This window comes from Catharus ustulatus, chromosome 1 (assembly GCF_009819885.2).
Source record: "Catharus ustulatus isolate bCatUst1 chromosome 1, bCatUst1.pri.v2, whole genome shotgun sequence".
Taxonomy (NCBI): Eukaryota; Metazoa; Chordata; class Aves; order Passeriformes; family Turdidae; genus Catharus; species Catharus ustulatus.
The window spans coordinates 5106862-5124499 of record NC_046221.1 but is presented as its reverse complement, the minus strand read 5'-3'; the positions used below and the strand labels follow the sequence as shown (position 1 = coordinate 5124499).

Here is a 17638-nt window from a genome sequence, read left to right as displayed (position 1 = left end):
CCAGTGATAGCAAGTATATTTTCATGGCACTATTAACCATTGCTGGATTTCCTACATGGATTTCTGAGAGTGTCTGCCCTCCTCCCCATATCAGGACTACATAAATAAACTTGCTCCTGGTATGCTGGAGCAGCTGTACAATTCCTCACATTTAAAGCAATGCTGCAGCTGGCCCTGACACTATCTGTATTTTAATAGATTATCCTGTATCACATTTACCCTATTTCCATTTCCAGAGAGCCAGACTATCTTCATGGCTCCATTTCTTCCTTTCACCTTTATTGCAGGGCTTTATGCTTCCAGCCATCACTATTTTATCTCACAGAGGTTTTGAGGGCAGGTCACACAGCTCTCAGTTATCTGAGGGTAGAGGACCCCTGAAGCAACTTAATCCACCACAGGTGCACAAATCTTTTCTAGCTCCTCACTGGAAGCAGGGGGACCACGGGTGGGATAACACTTCAGCAGGTTTCACCATCCAGCAGAAGTCCAAGAACTCCTTCCCCTCTCTGATGAGGGGCTCTGAGAGGACACAACCTGATGGTCAGGGCCAGTTCCAAAGACAATCCTCACTCAGCCAGAGCTTTGTGACCTGTCCTTCCTTCCTGCTGCATCAGCCACATCATGCCTTAAAATCACCCATGATGCGATTTTTATTTCTTGAAGGAAAACCTTCTTAACTCCACTGCTTCCAGAGTTCTCACACCACAGGGAGAGGAATTGAGCAGAAAGGCCAGAAGTCACCAGTGGGGTTTGGAGGGAGTGCCCTTGGCTGAATCCCTGGCTCAGCAGAGTCCTGGGTCAAGCCAGGAAACCCCCACGAGTCAGATTTGGGGTTTTTATAGTGCAGGTGGCTGGAGATGTAGGACTGTAGGGTCCACAGAGCCAGAGCAGAGCTACCCCATGACACTATGACACTGCCTCTCAAACAAAACTACAGCTAATGAGTTGATTAAGTGGTTCATTTTTTTTCCTCAAAATAAATAAAATACAAAAATTCACTGGTCATGAGTTTGTATGGGATGGCCCAACCCAAATAATAAGCTAGGCCCAAACAGCAAAAGATTTCCTGAAAAAACCTCTCAGATTAATAAAGACCGAATTGCTTTGCTTTAGTTTTTGAATTTTTAAGGCCATTAACTCAAATTTTGGAGTTTTTCTAGAAAATGCAAGAGCTATAAATTGTCTCCAGAGAAACAATACGCAAACCAGACCCACACACACACACAGAGTTGAAATTTTCATGTGATTGCTCAATTCCAGAAAAGAGAGCTTTAAAAGTATTTAAGACACCCTAAAACTGTTAAAATCATCAGTGATGCAACTAGGGCTTCATAGGAAAGCAGCAGAAGTATTTCAGGATGAACTGTGAAGGCACCACAGAGATTCAGACAAAGCTACCCGGTCTTTCAAAATCACATTGACATCATGTCACATTTTTCCTCAATATAATTTTTCATCAATATAATTTTAATATATTTAATAATATGTTTAATATTTAACAAATAATTTTAAAAAATCCAAACGACACAGAACAAACAAACAAAAAAAAAAACCACAAAAAAAAACCCCAACAAAACCAAACAAATCCCACAAACCTCAGATGACCAGAAACCAGATTACAGGACAAAGAGGAGCTTACCTGGATCACTAAGAAATTCCTCGGAGTTGTTCCACGTCCTGCCATCCAAGTACAAGGAGCCATTGGTGAAGTTGTACATGGTGTAATCCCTGACACATTTGTGTCTCAAGTTGCCCATGAAGAGCTGGAGGCCTATGAGGGCAAAGACACTCAAGCAGAAAACGGTCAGGATCATCACATCTGCAAGTTTCTTAACAGACTGGATAAGTGCCCCTACAATGGTCTTCAGTCCTAGGGAGATAAAAGCCGAGAGTTTATAGACTGAGAGACTGAAGTATGTCTGCAGACAGCTGCTTTTCATTATGAAAATCTCCATGGAAAGAGAAATCTGAAGGGCTTTGAGTTTGTGTTTGCAACTGGGTGTGAGAGATGAGTGATCACTATGGATGTCTAGTTTGGTTTGCTTTTGGACAAAAGTCCTGGAATTGCACAAACACTGATTTAAAAATGGGGGGAGGAACTGGATGGAGGGATACTGAGATACAAAACTATCCATGGATAAAGAAAATATGGAATGTGCTTTATATTTTCATGGAGTTGCAGTAAAGGCAGTAAAGCCTAAATCCCATTGAATTTTGAGAACATGAATTGCTTTTAAATCTCTCAGGTGATTCTGATAACTTTATCCCTCACATAAACAGATGAAGAGGTATGGAAATGCTGTTTATTCCCTGATTATTTTACATATTTTAGTGCCAAATCCAACATACTGTCCTCATATGAATAATTCCTCTGCTTTCAATTCATTTGCTTAAAACAACAAGAATTTGGGATTAGAAAAAAAGCCAAATACAGGCAATCAAATAAACATAGTGGAAATTATTCGAGTAAAACAGCCTGAGGCTCCAACACTACCTGGGCAAAGTTAATCATTTTATAGTATACTGCCAAAGTAGATAAATAATCCCGTTACATAACACCGAAGGCTTGGGTCACACAAATTAGCTTCTCTTTTATTATTTCACCCTGTAACACTAGCTTCAGTTTATTCTCCCTTAAATATTCAGTTATAAATAATTATACACTTTTCTCAAGTGATGGTTCTTGCTTTTGAAGTGTTCCTGGAGATCAGCACTCTTTGAGCTGATTGAATATTACATGATTTCAACAGAAAACCCCATTCCTTTTTTAAAAAAATATCCCTCTCTTCTAAACTGGTGTGCTGTAGCTGGACAAGAATATCAGCTGCCCATTGGTGGCAATTTTGTAATTTCTTTCCTATTTATACTTAATTAATACTGGTAAGTAGTAATAAGTACTTCTGATAATCTGTGTCACAAGTATGGCAGCAGCAAGAGAAATTGATTTAAATAGAAAAAAAAGAAAAGAGGAAACAGGAGGAATTCTCCTGAGCAATATTCAGAAGCACATTGATTTGCTCACTGAATATGATCATACACATTAAATCTCAGTTCCTTGGAATTCCACCCCAAGAGTTTGGCAGCCACAAAGGCTGAGCTAGTGCTGCGTAATTGGAAATAATATGAAAATGTACTTCAGGACTCATAGGAAAGCAAAATTAGCTTTTGGCTTTGCTTAAAAATCTGTTAGAGTGAGGGGAAAACAGGTTTCTCAGATAAGGATGAGCTGCTGGAATGGCCAACAGGTGCAGCAGTCCCTGAATGCAGCAGCCTAAAATACTCCACTCCTACACAAGGAATTGCTAATCTGTGAATGATATTAACATCTGTAAAATGGCCCATTTAACTGAAAGGCACTGATCCATCAGCTGTGGGGAGCTTTCCCCACCAAATTCTTTGTTTGCCTCTCTAAAATTAGTTTGTGGCATGGTAAAGAGGGCGAGGTTAGACAGCTCCCTGCTTTGCTCAAAAACAAAGTATAAATTATTGCAGGATGAACATTAGGCAAAAAAAGGATTTTCATGGTACCTCTCCTTTTCACCAAAAAGAGGTTTTACAAATGAGGTAAATTCTACTCAGATAAAGGCTGAATTTGAATTTTTGAAGCCATCTCTAGGCTTGGCTACCTGTTTTCATTCCTAAATAAAAATGAAACATCTTTTGTTAATCTAGCCTTGAGTAAATTTTTTACCTCAATGGGTAATTTTAGATGAAGCCCAATTCTGAAAGGACTTCAGGGATGGCACCCTGGCCCAGCATTATAAAACCTCTAAGACAGCCACGTCTTACACAAGTAGTGAGGTGAGAGAAAAGATTTGCAAATGAACTAGAATTTTAAATTTTTAAAAATCTAATCTTCTGAAATATTTTCAGTAATTCTTATCATTGGTTGTCCTTTGAATGCACAGATGTTGCTTCACTGAAGTTGCTTAAACTTGGGAAATCCAAATGAAAACTGAGTCTTTAGATAAAAAATACCACAAATTCTTTTACTGCCGTACTCCCTGTGAAATCCTGCAGAACATTTATTTGTTTGCAATACAGTAATAAGTGCACTAATTAGTCTTACTCATATGGGCAAGGACAATGGGAGTCCTAATGCGAATAGGGATAATATAAGGAAAAAACCCTACAAAATTCTAGTCAACAACAAAGATTATCTTAGTTTTATTTTTCAAAATCAGGCCTCAGTATTGCCAATTTCAAGGTCATTTCAAGAAACATGTTTTTCCTAGATTACTTACTGGAGTTTTAAATAGAATAGCAATTCTATACTCTTAGTTTTACAAGATCATTCCTTGCAGGTATCAAATCATTTCTTTATGAGACCGTTTTCTGTTTTATTTCCTTTTTAATTGTTCTGTTTTGTTTTCATAGCTTACAAGCTTCTGAACAATTTAAGAAGATGATGCTTTAGTAATACAATTTCTGTAATTAAAGACCATTTAAAAATAACTTGTACTCTGCCTCCTGAACCTTTGTTAAAATTTTCCAGGAAAACTATTTGAAGACTGCTATACTTACAGCTGAACTGTGTTTTCTCACCCTTTAAAACCAAAATTTTCTCAGAAAATTAAGTAGCATCCATCAAGGTGGTTGACACAACTAAGTGCCAAGGCTCAGGAAACGATTTAATTGTTCATTTAAACTATCTGTGCTTCTAAAATGGAAGGGCTGAGGGGAATTAAGGACACCCAGGACCTCTTGCAGGTGCTCTGCATCTCTCTGAATCAATCCCATGTTTTGCAAAAGCAATGCTAGATGTATTCAAATTTAGAGTACAGTTAAATCTTCTGGATAAATAATCCTTCTTTGAAATAGTGCCAATGAGAGCACTGCAATATAGCTTAATAGAAGATACTATTTATGGGGCATTCAAGGCATTTATTTAATTCTTGCAAGTCAAACATCAAACCAGGCAGCATGCAGGAAAATCCTGAGGATCTGATCCAGAGCTGAGTAACATCTACACCCGTTAATGACAATGGGTCTATGGATTACTCCCTGTGGAGTAAATCAATAGCAGGCTTTTTCTGAACCACTGACTTCTTTCCACACCTCTGGGCCAAATCCTGCTTGCATGACATGAAAAAAACCACGAGATCCAAAATTGGTGGAATGAGGGCTTTATAGGCAGCCTGACATCTGCAGAGAGCAAGAAGAATTTGGCCCAAACATTCCTGTTAAGGTAGGTAGAAATTATCACATTCAGAGGTTAATCAAATAATTTTTCAGATGCAAATCAGAAACCATAGAAAATGCAAGCAACACCAAACAATGAGAAATGGCAAGATCCCAAAACACCATCCATTCCTTATGCGAGATGTGAGGAAGTATTAGCATAATTCAGTATGACATCCATACCAGATGTTGGCAATCACCTACAGAACATCAGACACATTCATGCACAGTCTGGAAACAAGCGGGAAGAGAAGAAAAATATATAAAAAAAAAAAAAAGCCACAAAAAAAAAAGAAAAAAAGAGTGTGACTTGCAGCACATTGTCCTCATTGAGTCCATTCCTTTCCCTGAGGATACACCTGTGTCCTGTAAATGTCTCTTGTGTGTAGGGAGAGAAGGGCTCGCCCTTGATGAGTGTATTTTGTCATTAGTCACTGAGACATGGGCAGCAATGAGTTTAACAACAACGTGTTGGCAAACTGGAATTGGTGTCAGCACTCTGCAGGCTGGCTTTGCATGGAGAAGTGACTGACAGGTCAGTCTCCAAGGAAAACACAAATATGCCATATATTTCTCACCTCTGGGATAGTTACTTCTTGAGTTAAGTGATTTACCCACCAAAAGGGTGACATTTATCTCTCTGCAGCAGAGACTGAAGCAGTAACGGGGGTCAGTCTCCTCCGCACAGTCTTAATTCTTGTTCTCCGAGCTCTGTTCTGGCTATCACAGAGGCACTGGATAACATTCACAGCACTATTTATAGCCTTTAGTCTCACACTAACTTAAATGGGAGCTGGATCAGGCCCCAAAGTGCCTTGGCCCAATTTTCTATGAGGTCACCTTTCCCCTGTATCCTCTCGTTTCGTGTGAGGTATCCGTGGTGTACACGCCTGTTCCAGAAAGAGCAGGGGAGCTTCTCTGGATACAGCTGGATACAGGCAGCTTACAAAATCCCTGGCATCATGATGATGATGATGATGATGATGATGATGCTTTTAGTGTCTTTTGATGGAGAGGGTGTACCTCAGGGTTTATATTATCTCAATTAGTACTTATCAAAAACATTGGTGATTTCCATGAGGATGAAATCCGATTCAAGACCCTCTGTTGTTGTTCCTACTGAGCCCACTGGGATTTGGATACTCTGGTAATGGGATGCTAATGGGAGACAGATGAATGGCTTCAGTGGGCTGTTCTACTGCTGACCATGGTTCCTATCTGGCTGGAAAAACAAATGAATCCAGTTCCCATGGCAACGTGCAAGACGCCAATTAGTAAATCAAATCACTGAGAGTTAAAGGTTTTTAAATGCTGCCATAGAGAAAATGTTACCTATTTCTAAGCACGTGAACCTGTACAAAGCTTATTTTCCTCTTGGTAGCATGGTCAACTGGAAAACAGGAAGAAATGGGTGTGCTCAGGGCAGAAAAGGGAAAATGGTGGTAGAGGTTCCATGAAGGTTTTCTGGCGTGTTTAGGGCTGCCACAGGAGGTAAGGCACTGCCCTGATGTCTTACTCAGCTCCAGGGTTAGAAAGAGAGAGCTGACAGTGCAGCAAGAGAGAGGGAGGCTGGATTCAGGGACAGGAGCTGCAGGTCCATGGACTTTTGGAGCAGGAGATACTGGCACTGTGGCACTCAAAGCAAGCCCCAGCTCTCCAGTGAGAGGGAAGCTGGCTGGTAGATCCCAACATTTGTGTTGTTGGGTCTGGATCTGAACCATCCACCTGGGATAAATCTTCTAATGACAAAAGCAATGAGTTGCTGGAACAGTTTCAGGACTTCTCAGGAAGATCCTGGGATCTCCACCTTTGAAGGGCTGCTCAAAAATGTCAGGCAATAAATTCCATGCCATGCTTGAGCTGTGCTAAATGCAGCCTCAGGCCAGGGGAATGGACTCTGAATTTAGGAGATCTTTTTCAGCCCTGTGAGCCTATGTCCCCCTAAAGATCCTTGTGCCTGCTTGGGCACTTAGAGCCAGGCATTAAAGGTAGGTGAGATTTTTAAAAGCACTAATTGTCAGCTTTACTGACTCCCTCTGGAGTCAATAGAGAAACTCATTGATTCCAAGTGAAGCAGAATGCCTTTGAAAAGCAGCCTCTAAGTGCTTTGCTGGACAGAAGCCTCACACCACTGAGGACTTGGCCTGTGGCTTTCTGTAAGCAATTTCACTGACCACGGTCAGTCCAAGCATGTTTGTGCAAATAGAAGTACCTGATGGAAAAGTGATCAATTTTATTGAGGGAAAGCTCTGATATTTCCAGAGAATACAACTTGGTGTTTTTCACCTGAGACATGAAAGAGGAAGCAAAAATAACAACCAGCTTCTCCTCTCTACGGCAATTAACCCCAAAAATCTCGTGGAAGATATTAATGCTCATCATCTTTTCATTTTTAAGCCTACTGGGGGAAAATATTTCACCTCAGCATAAGCCTGTTATCATTAAAAACTCAGACTGATCTCCAGAGAAATCACAGCATCAAGTCCAATATATCTTTTAAAATATATAGGCCTAACTGTAAGATGAACTGACTCCTCTGGAATTATCTGCTAATATTAAAAAAAACCCACCTTGTCTTGCCAGTGTTTCACTGGCAGCTGTGGCAATTTGTAGCTCTCCACATTTGTAGTTTAATACTCAGGGCACAGGTAATCTTGATGATAAAATCAAAGGCTGGATATTCTATTAGGATATCTACATGCAGTTATGTCACCAAATAATTTAGGGACTTGTACATAAAAATGCAGTTATAAAAAAAACTAATCAAATACTCAGCCAGAATGAAAAAAGAGAATGTGAATTATTATGCATTACTTTAATAAATAACACTCTTTTTTTTTTCTATTAACCAACAAATGGAACAACTCAGTATTTAATATCACTGAAGGGTTTTGGTTTATTTGAATCTGGATTGCTTGAATCTCACTACTCAATTTTTTTCCCCACCAAGTCATATCATTTGATGTAAAACAAGCTTCAGCTCCTCCTCTGATATAGGACAGCAGACAATTTGTTGTATATATAACACAGAAAAATTGACAGGCTCTGCTCTGAAGAGGCTCAAGCCTGAGACAAGATGTAAGGTGAAAGGTGTCCCCTGGAGATGCATGTCCCTCCAAGTTAAGTCTTCAAATTGCTATCAAAGGAATCTAGGAAACAAACTCTGCCTTTCTCTCTGAATAGCCAACACCATCTCACAGGATCTGTAAAGCTCTGCTCAGTTTCCCAAAGAAAATAAAAATCCATTCTCAATGGAAATCCTGTTAGAGAAAACTTAAAAGTTCCCACAAACCTCTGCTAATAGACTATTCTATAAAACTTAAAGACAAGAATTAAGACAGGTACTGGTTTCAAGGACCTAATGAATCTTAGAGTACTCTTTAAAATCTATATTTGGACATACACTTCCAATGAAAAGTACCTTGCTTTCCCAGTAATTTTCCTGATTTTCATTACTGTATATTGAAATGAGGGACCAAATGCTAGACCCATATATATATTTATATATTTAACACCTCCATACCTCATTTCCCATTTCTAGCTTATACTCCATGTGGTGATGAGTGTTAATACATATCCCTACAAGTTTACTTCACAGAATTTGTTTAGATTGATATTATAGTGTATAATAGAGTGGGTGGAAAAGCCTTGCTAACCTTAAAGGTCTGTGAGTGAGAATCTGAGCAGTTCTCTCAATGTTTCGAGAGAAAAATTACATTTTTCACATGTAATTGCAATTGCCAACATCTGTTCAGGATTATCACAGATAGGATCTACCATGCATGGTTTTTGCTACCTTCTCTACCTTATCATGCAGGTTGGAGATGTTAAACACTGAGGCTGAATGAGACCTGTCCATAGATAATGCTCAGCAAGAAAGTTTTGTTCTGTGGTTAGTCCTTACTGGACTCATCTCTGCATAAATTACTTTTTTTTTTTAGTAGTAAAAGGTTGTATAAAGAACTTCTTTCACTACCAGATGTGTAGTAAAACTAATTATACTTTTTTAGGGGGTGAAGAGGGGAGAAATCATATCCTTGAAAATGTGAGAAAACGTGAGTTGATGAAATGCTGAACCTACCAAAATAAATAATGAAATGTTTTCCAATCTCTTCAAGGCGCAAAATTTCAGCAGTGTTTCTATCACATGCAAATGGATAAACACCATGACAAATTAGGCTATCTGTGCCTGCAGTCTTGAAACCTCAGCTCACAGCACAGATTTAGATTCCCCTATCGATGTGCTCTTAAACATGAATATGCATTTTGAGGTCATTAACCTTCCATTTCTAAAAATCAATATCTGAAGGTTTTAAAATATTTTCATTGCCATCTTCATGCAGTTCACAAATGAGCACTTCATGGATGTGATTCACAAGCCACCATTCTTACTGCAGCACTTGTGAACTCTCATTTTGGAGGCACTTTCATTTCTTCTGTCCACAAGAAACACATTGGAAAAATATTTTTTTTAAAAAATGTATTCTATTGACAGGTCCCATTCCCTACATTCCTCCATTTCCTGATCAGTATCTATGGTTAAGTCTTTTGTAATTACAGTGTTTACTACTGGAAATGGCATGTAGGCTTTAACTGCAGCCCGAGTGTTTAACCTGATTTTCACCTGAAATGACTGAGATTGTTTTCAGCGCCCGCAGTACTCTGAACGTTCGTAAGGCTGAGACATTGCCCAGGTCCACAAATTCAGTTATGTATCTGTAACAAGGGAAAGTCACACACAGACAATGACAAAACACCAGCCAAAAAAACAACAATCAAAGGGACAAAGAGAGACAGAGAGAGAATCACTTGTAGCTGAGAGCCAAAACGTAAGGATCAGGGCGTCTTACCTGGGATTACTGAAATAGTTTTTAAAGCTCTCAATACCCTGAAAGTCCGAAGAGGTGAAACACTGCCTACATTCACAAATTCTCCTACATACCTGTAGAATTAAGTCACAGTTATTTGGAATTATACAATAGAGTATGAGACTTGTCTGAATGAAGAAAGCATTCATACACAGAGGGAGTGAACGCAGCTGAATGAGAGGTGCATCCACTTTTCTGGCTGTTCTTTGATGCCATTTAGCCCAGGTTTTTATTAGTGCACATCATTTCAAATGCTACTTGAACTATTAAACTTTTTTCTAATAGGCACCAATCCTTTAAAAGTACTGGGTGAACTCTGTTATTGTGCTGTTCAGCCATAAATACTTTAAAGATTTTACCATCATCTAGTTGAACAACAAAAAAAAAATTCTTTACATTATTGGAAATATTAAGAGCTATTTTGTTGCTTCAAATACTCAAGCAATTTTCCCATAATAGCTTCTGAAAACTACATATAGGACAACATAGCAAAATAGTGCAAACATTTTGACTGGGTTATTTAGTTTAAGATGCTGTAGTCTGTGGTGAAGCAAATTTTGGTTTCAAGAGATGCTTTAAATTGTATTTCGTTTTGTGTTTCAATTTCATCCCCTTTGGCTGAGGGAAGATGGAGTCTAAATGAATATAACTGCCATCCTACTAAAAACTCTTTATGATTAAAATGCCAATCCCAGCTGTTCCCTCTTTTGGTCATCCTGGAGACCCATCACATCTGAGCTAAATACTCCCAGGAGGGAGCATTCCGATCATGGAATGAATTTCATTTTATCAGTGATGTACAAAATTATCTCCTCCAAGTCAGTATGCAGCAAAACCATAGCCACCACTGTATCTTCAGAACAAAAGAGATCTTGGACCCTTGAATTGCACTTCTGAAATTCTACCAAATTTCATTCAACTGCCCTACTTCTTTATTCCTAAATGTTACAGAAAAAAACCTCACCTGGTTATTTTAAAAAGCCTGCTTAAATGGGCTTTGTCTAAAGGCCCCTGGGGAGGACAAAACATCCTCTCCATATCTACTAATCCAGATTAGAGCCTGGAAGAACAATATTGCTTCTCTTCATAATCTCACAGGGGAGTCTGGGCAACGATTTACCTGTTTCCTCCCCAGCTTTACCCTGTGCTTCTCTCCCAAACTCTTCTTCAGCATGAAAGGTAGAGGAAAAAATAATTTGGGGAGAAGCACTAGGATGGAAATATGGTTTAGCTGACCATAAATATGTGAACAAGCATATGAAGCAGATAATACTGCTGCTTGTAATAGTAAATTAGGATTTATTTCTGTCATTTTTTCAATCAAAATTCTGCTGATGAGTTTTTCTCTACTAGGGAGTGAGAAGCAACTTGAATTTCTATCCTGAATTTTCACACCAGCCAGGGAATTGCTTATTGTCTTTAAGATTTTGACAGGGCACTTTCCAACCCAGAGTCAGAGCTCCCATCCTAGAAAGAAGGACTCACTAGTCTGAGAGAGAGGGACATAATATATATAAATATATGTAAACAAGGGCAGTTTCACAATTTCCCTTAAACCCCTCCCTGACCCCAGAGAGGATCACAAGCCATGGCTGTGTCCACTGGCACAGGACAGGAGAAAAGCCCCAGAGACCTGCAGCACTTCTTATTCTCCAGTGTGCTATTTAAATCTACTCCCTCTGGCCCAATCTGTGCTTTCTGCCCAAAAGAGAAGACAAGAAGCTATTCTGCAACAGCTCTAAAGCAAATGATGGTGTTCCCACTGTAACAGCCATCAGTGAAATAATCACATTTTGTGTTAGCTCGAAACCATCAGTCCAGCTGAATCTCATGGCCCCTCCATTTTGCATTCCCAGGCCATCTTTGTTTGCAGATACAGAAATACCTCTGGCAGCACACAGGCTACGAGCAGAGACAACACCAGAGTTACCTGTGTGATCCATCTTACTTTAAATTACTTGCAAATTGGATTTGTATGAAGGCTAAATCGTATCAGAATAGATTCCATTATCCAAGTCTCTGTACTAGCTGCTGCTTGCATTCTTGGGAAGGAGGTTTCATTGTACATATGAAGATCAGATTGCAGCCACTTTTAACTCTCTCACTGCTGCCCGTGGGCTCAAGGAAATGCTTTTCCATTTCTTTTTTTATTCCAGAGTTCCATTTATTTTTACATTATTAAAGGCTTAGTATAATATGCCTTAAAGTAAGAAACAATAGGAATGGATTCTGGTTCTGAAGAGATAGTTTGGTGTTAAGAAAATTGTTTGATGTTAATAAATTTGATGGTTCACAGTTGCAGGTCCCCCTGTTTTAGGGATGTTCTAACTAAGATGTGAAATATAATTTGGAAAGAATGTCAAAATGTAGCTAGGAAGGAAAGCACAGACTCCCAAGCCTCTCATTAGAAAAGCTTTGAGGATTTTTGGGCTGGAGCACTGAGTGGCCACTCAAGTCTAGAATTAGAAAAGAAAATAGAGGGGCAAACCCTCGACCTGTGGGCACCAAATCCTGGCTCCTACCAACAGGGAGCAGATGATTCCTCTGGGGGTTACTGCTCACCTCAAGGTCTGTGCAAACCTTCTCATCTTTCCCACTCCCTATGTCCCAAATGTCCAGAGATGATGTGAGACAATTTAAGGGGTATTCATATTCAGTCCCCCACTGACTGTTCAGACCTGAATTTCAGTCTGACATGCCCCCAGAGCCAGGGGAGATGCCTCAACCTCTGCCCAAGTTGACAAGATGAGGTGGAGCAGCTTCATGGTCAAAGCTGGAAGCTGTGGCTCCTCTTGTCCTTCTCTCTGCTCCTTTCCCCCTTACTCTCAGAAACCCCCTTCCTTCTGGAAAAGTGAGGACCCATGCACTGAAATTCTCCACATTGTGCTGAATTCTGAGACCTACAAATGGACTTAAAAACAGATGGATGATTGTAGTCTGCTTTTACCACCTGCCTGATGGGCAGGAGACAGGAGAGCAGGTTGGTGACTCCGTGCTGTTGTCCTGCCACTAAATGTTGCAGGAGAATTGCACTTAGCAGTGCTTGAGGAAAAGTTTAGCTATGAAAAATACCTAATGTGTGCTGACCTCCAAAAGATTCTTCCCATCTGCACTGATTTGTTTTTTTAAAGGCTTATCACAGTGGCCAGATGTCAGTTCAGCCAAATCCATAGGAATGCAGTAACAGATACCAGGACCTGGCCTAGGGCTGGCTTAGATCCAAAGCCTACTGAAATAAACGGGAGTGTTCTGAGGACGTTCATTTAGGTTTTACACACCTTCATGCTGTCCTGCTAAAGGCTGCTAAGAACCACAGAATTATAAAATATCTCGAGCTATGGGAAGAGACCCATAAGGATCAAGAATCCAATTCCCTGCTCCTCACTGGACTACTTAAAACAAAACCATACAATCAAGAGAATAATCCAGAGTCTCCTTGAATACTGGTCTGAGTCCCTGCATCCTAATAGAGCTGTGCTTTCAACTTCAGTGTCCCTCACTGGTGTTTCAGCTAACTCTGGTTGAATATTCTTTCCTGATTTTGGTTCCATTCAAATTTCACAGCCCCAGAAGTTCAGCTCAGATGTTGGTGCTTACACACTTGGATCTCACTTAATGCTGTGAATTATGGTGCTTAAAGATGGCAGCAAGAACTAACCTAAACCCAGAATTGAATACAGGTATCAGTAAATAGAAAAAAACCACCAGGGAGATCAGATGAGATCAGATCTTTCTGTGTTTAGGAAGTGGAGCCTTTCAGGCATCTCTACCAGCTTTCACTTTTAGATGGCACTCGTTGTTTGCCCAATTTTCTCTTTCGTGGCTATGAAGAAATCTGGATTCTGTCTTAGCTGGAGGTATTGACAGTGTCAGACCTCAGCCTTTGGCCAGAGCTTGGGCTGACCCTGAGTCCCCTGTGAGAGCTGGCTGACTGCTCCTCTACCCCTGTGTATTTTTAGCTGTCTGGATGTTGCAAATCCATCACCTTCTTCAAAGCACCAGAACCCCACGTGTCCTCAATGAACTCTAACAATCTAGGCAGAAGCATTCAGCTGAAGGGGAATACCATGGTGGGGGCCAAATTTCTATTTCCAAGATATATAACAAGTTTCAGAGGACTAAAAATTAATTTTTTATAGTAAAATAGTAATTACTTTCCAGGTGAAAAGGGTTGTGAAAAGAGGGACGTGAAAAAAGCTCTGATGATGTGATGGATAGATAGAGTATAAATAGGGATTTAACTACGTGGGTATTTAGTCACACTTACAACACTTTCTATTCAGGGGGCTGAAGCTTCCCAAAACTACATTAGATAGGCAGATATTATTACAGATATTTTACAAACAGCTCTCTCTGTGGAGTACAGAGAGAATAAATAATTTCTCCAAAATCGTGTAGTGAATTCAGAGAACAGAACTGAGAATTCCTCTGACTTCTTCCTCTGAAACCACTCAGGATAAAAATACCTCCTTCCTAATACACAGCAGCCTTTTCTCATTTTCAGTAAATTTTGAGTGGAGAAAAAAAAAATAATAATAACATCCAGACAATCTTTTAGAATGTTCTATTGCATATAACTCTCTTGAAAAATATAAAGGAGTTCTACTTACGCCATAACAATAACACTGAAATCCAGCCAGTTCCAGGGATCCCGAAGGAAGGTGAATTCTGTCATGCAAAATCCTCTTGCCAATATTTTTATCAATGACTCAAAAGTGTAAATGCCAGTGAAAGTGTACCTGGGGAACAGAGTGGCCAAAGAAGCAAGAGAATTAGCAAGCAGCAGACAGCTGGAACTGCAGGGGCACAGCTCTGGGGTTGCTGTGAGTCACAGCTGCAGCACAGGAACAGGTAAGGAACAGCAAAATACTCGGGACAGTCTCAGAATGAAGATAATTTTCAGCAGGGGGTTTCCTTTGATGAATCCTCATTAAGTCAGGCATGGACACTACACTGCTCAGCTGTGCTATGGGGTTTCTGAACCTCTGCCATCTCCAGTGGAAGAAGAGTGGAGTAGGGAATCATGGAATGGTTTGGGTGGGAAAGGAATTTAAAAATCATCTCCTTCCAACCCCCTTGTCATGAGCAGGAAACCTTCCACTAGACCAGATTTACCAGAGACCCATCCAACCTGATCCTGAGCACTCCCAGGGATGGGAAGTCCAGAGCCTCTCTAGGCAACATTATGCCACACTCCTTGTTTTTCCACTTGGAAGGAGGGTGGTTGTTCCATTCATACCTCTCATCTCTTCCTGCCCAAGACATTTTAGAGATTAAAAAAATGCCACCACTTGGTTTTATCAGCTAGAAAGTGTAATTGTCCTGCAACTTCCCTGGTGTCTCACTATCCATGGCAAATCACAGCAGCCTTGAGAATTAAACAATGAAACTTCCTCACTGAAAAAGAATTGGAAAGCTCCCACCTGAGTGGGAGTACTGTACTACAAGTACATGCTACTATATGTAGTAATTTTGATTTGCCTGACAGCAAAGGAGACACAAGGCTGGTTTTTTCCCCTGGTAAATTAAGTTATTACCGACAGCCTCTTGACTGTGATGATCTGGGCTAGAACATAGATCTTACCTTTCATAATAAAGATGACACTTGTAATAAAATTTAGCAAAATCTCTGTGGAGGACAGTAATTCCTCTGATTTACAGCTCTCAGATCTGTGCTCACCCAGGGCTCTACCTGCCATCAGAGACAGAGTTCAGGGCATACAACAGCTCCTCTTTAATGTTGCTGCCTGAGACACCTAGCCCAAAGGACTGGGTATTCTAGGACATATCTTAACAAAAGAAATAAAAGTTTAGTGTCTACCATGGGCATTCCCTACCACTTTTCTCCAAATGAAGATGCAGATGATGCCAAATCTTAAAAATATCAAATATTAAATAATATTATTCTTAATAATAATACCAGAGATTAAGAAAACCTCACACATCTCAAACACACTAAACCAAAAATCTCATAAGTCATGATGTAAGGGGTTATCATTGGAAACATTGGCTTGAGTCTTCTGTTCCGTGCCTAAACATCAATTGGGGCCATCACACATAAATGAAATTGTAACAGTTAAGATCCCTGTTTGGTAGAAGAAAGGTGTGAGTGACTGAAGATGGCAATATAAGGAAGAACACTATGCATGAAATATATTTAGCTATATTCCACTGAACTGCAACTGGGCACACACACAGTGGCAAATCTCACACCCTCCTGCCATGGTGTCACACAGCAGTGCTACTCACATATGTTATAAAATCTCAGTGTGCTTCATCCTAAAATGGGGATTACCAGGACAGTTTGGGTGCAGCAGTGAGCATGAAATGTGTCTCACAGCTGCTCTTTGACCATATACCCGAGCATTATCTTGTATCCAACTTTTTCACAGCTCCTACTTAGCTTTGCTCTGGTATTTTTAATATAGGTCACCCATGTGACAGTCTCTTTAAGCATGTGTATTTAGTAATGCACACAGAAAACACATGCAAAGAACTGAAAAAAAAAATACTTAACGGTACATAAGCTCATTAAAATGATAAAGCACTTTTATTTATTCAGCATGTCAGATGGGTTTAATTGATTGTATAATCATCATCTAATTCTAAATGGATCGGGCAAAGTCCTCCAGCTACTGAATGGCTTCTTTAAAAACAAAAGTCAGGGTTCTTAAAAAAATTTTTAGTGGGGGAAAGTTGAATTGATTTTTTTTTTCCAAATTGTGAGGAAAATGCTTTAAAGGAAGATCTAGGACAAATATTTGCACAAGGTTATTCTTCCATCCCCTGTGAGTCTCTGAAACAGCAGAACAAAATGGATTAAATGTATCTTCCCCAAATCCAATATTAATCAATTTGAATTACAGTTCATTGGGTTATTTTGCTCCTCCAAAGTACTTGACTTTGATTTCATTCTATGCACTTGAGGAGGAAAAGCTGAGAGATATGAGGGGACATGGCAGAAGAGGAAACATGGAAGGATTTACTCCACAGTGCATGAGTCCATCTGCATTTCTGCTCTGCATTTCCTGCGTGCTGTGCTCGATGTACTGATAAAATAATTCTGATTCTCCTGCTTGCAGAAGACACAATATTAGCATTTTTGGTGCTTCCCTCCAGAATGTTTGAATTCCCAGCTGTACACCAACTGACCAAATTTTGATGAGATCATCATGTGGATGAGACATCAGTGATTCAGCAGAAAACATGATAACAGCAGTGGTTATGAAAGTTTTCAATAGGGAAAGGACAACACTGGGGAAAGGACAGCCACGGACACACTTGAAGGTACCACACTATACAGAAATACATGAAACATCCTGGGATTCAAATGTTATTGTGATGGGATGAAATATTTGGTTCAGTGCTGCCTATAATTAGCAATTTATGGCCTAGAAGAGGTGTCCTGCATGATTTTGTGGAACCTAAAGAAGGGCGTTTTACTGTCTTTTCCTACAGCCCTGAGTAGACCAACCACCAGGCTATGAAGCAGCAGATGGTTGTGTTTATCATATGTCAGTCAAAAATAAAAAGTGTGTTCTGATTGGTTCAATGAGCCAAAATAATTGTTTAATGCACTGTAGGTT

The 17638-nt window shown here is 39.8% G+C and overlaps 1 protein-coding gene across 6 annotated transcripts in view; it reads right to left on the bottom strand.

Annotated features, from left to right (window-relative positions):
* LOC116996559 (sodium channel protein type 5 subunit alpha-like) overlaps nucleotides 1-17638 on the bottom strand; it is a 207716-nt gene that overhangs the window by 141086 nt on the left and 48992 nt on the right. For all 6 annotated transcript variants that reach the window (XM_033060354.2, XM_033060362.2, XM_033060372.2 and 3 more), the window contains exons 5-7: nucleotides 14663-14791; nucleotides 9809-9900; nucleotides 1643-1873 (exon numbers count right to left, since the gene is read on the bottom strand). In XM_033060354.2, the coding sequence (XP_032916245.1) occupies nucleotides 1643-1873; nucleotides 9809-9900; nucleotides 14663-14791 (452 nt within the window). The remainder of the gene's footprint in view (nucleotides 1-1642; nucleotides 1874-9808; nucleotides 9901-14662; nucleotides 14792-17638) is intronic.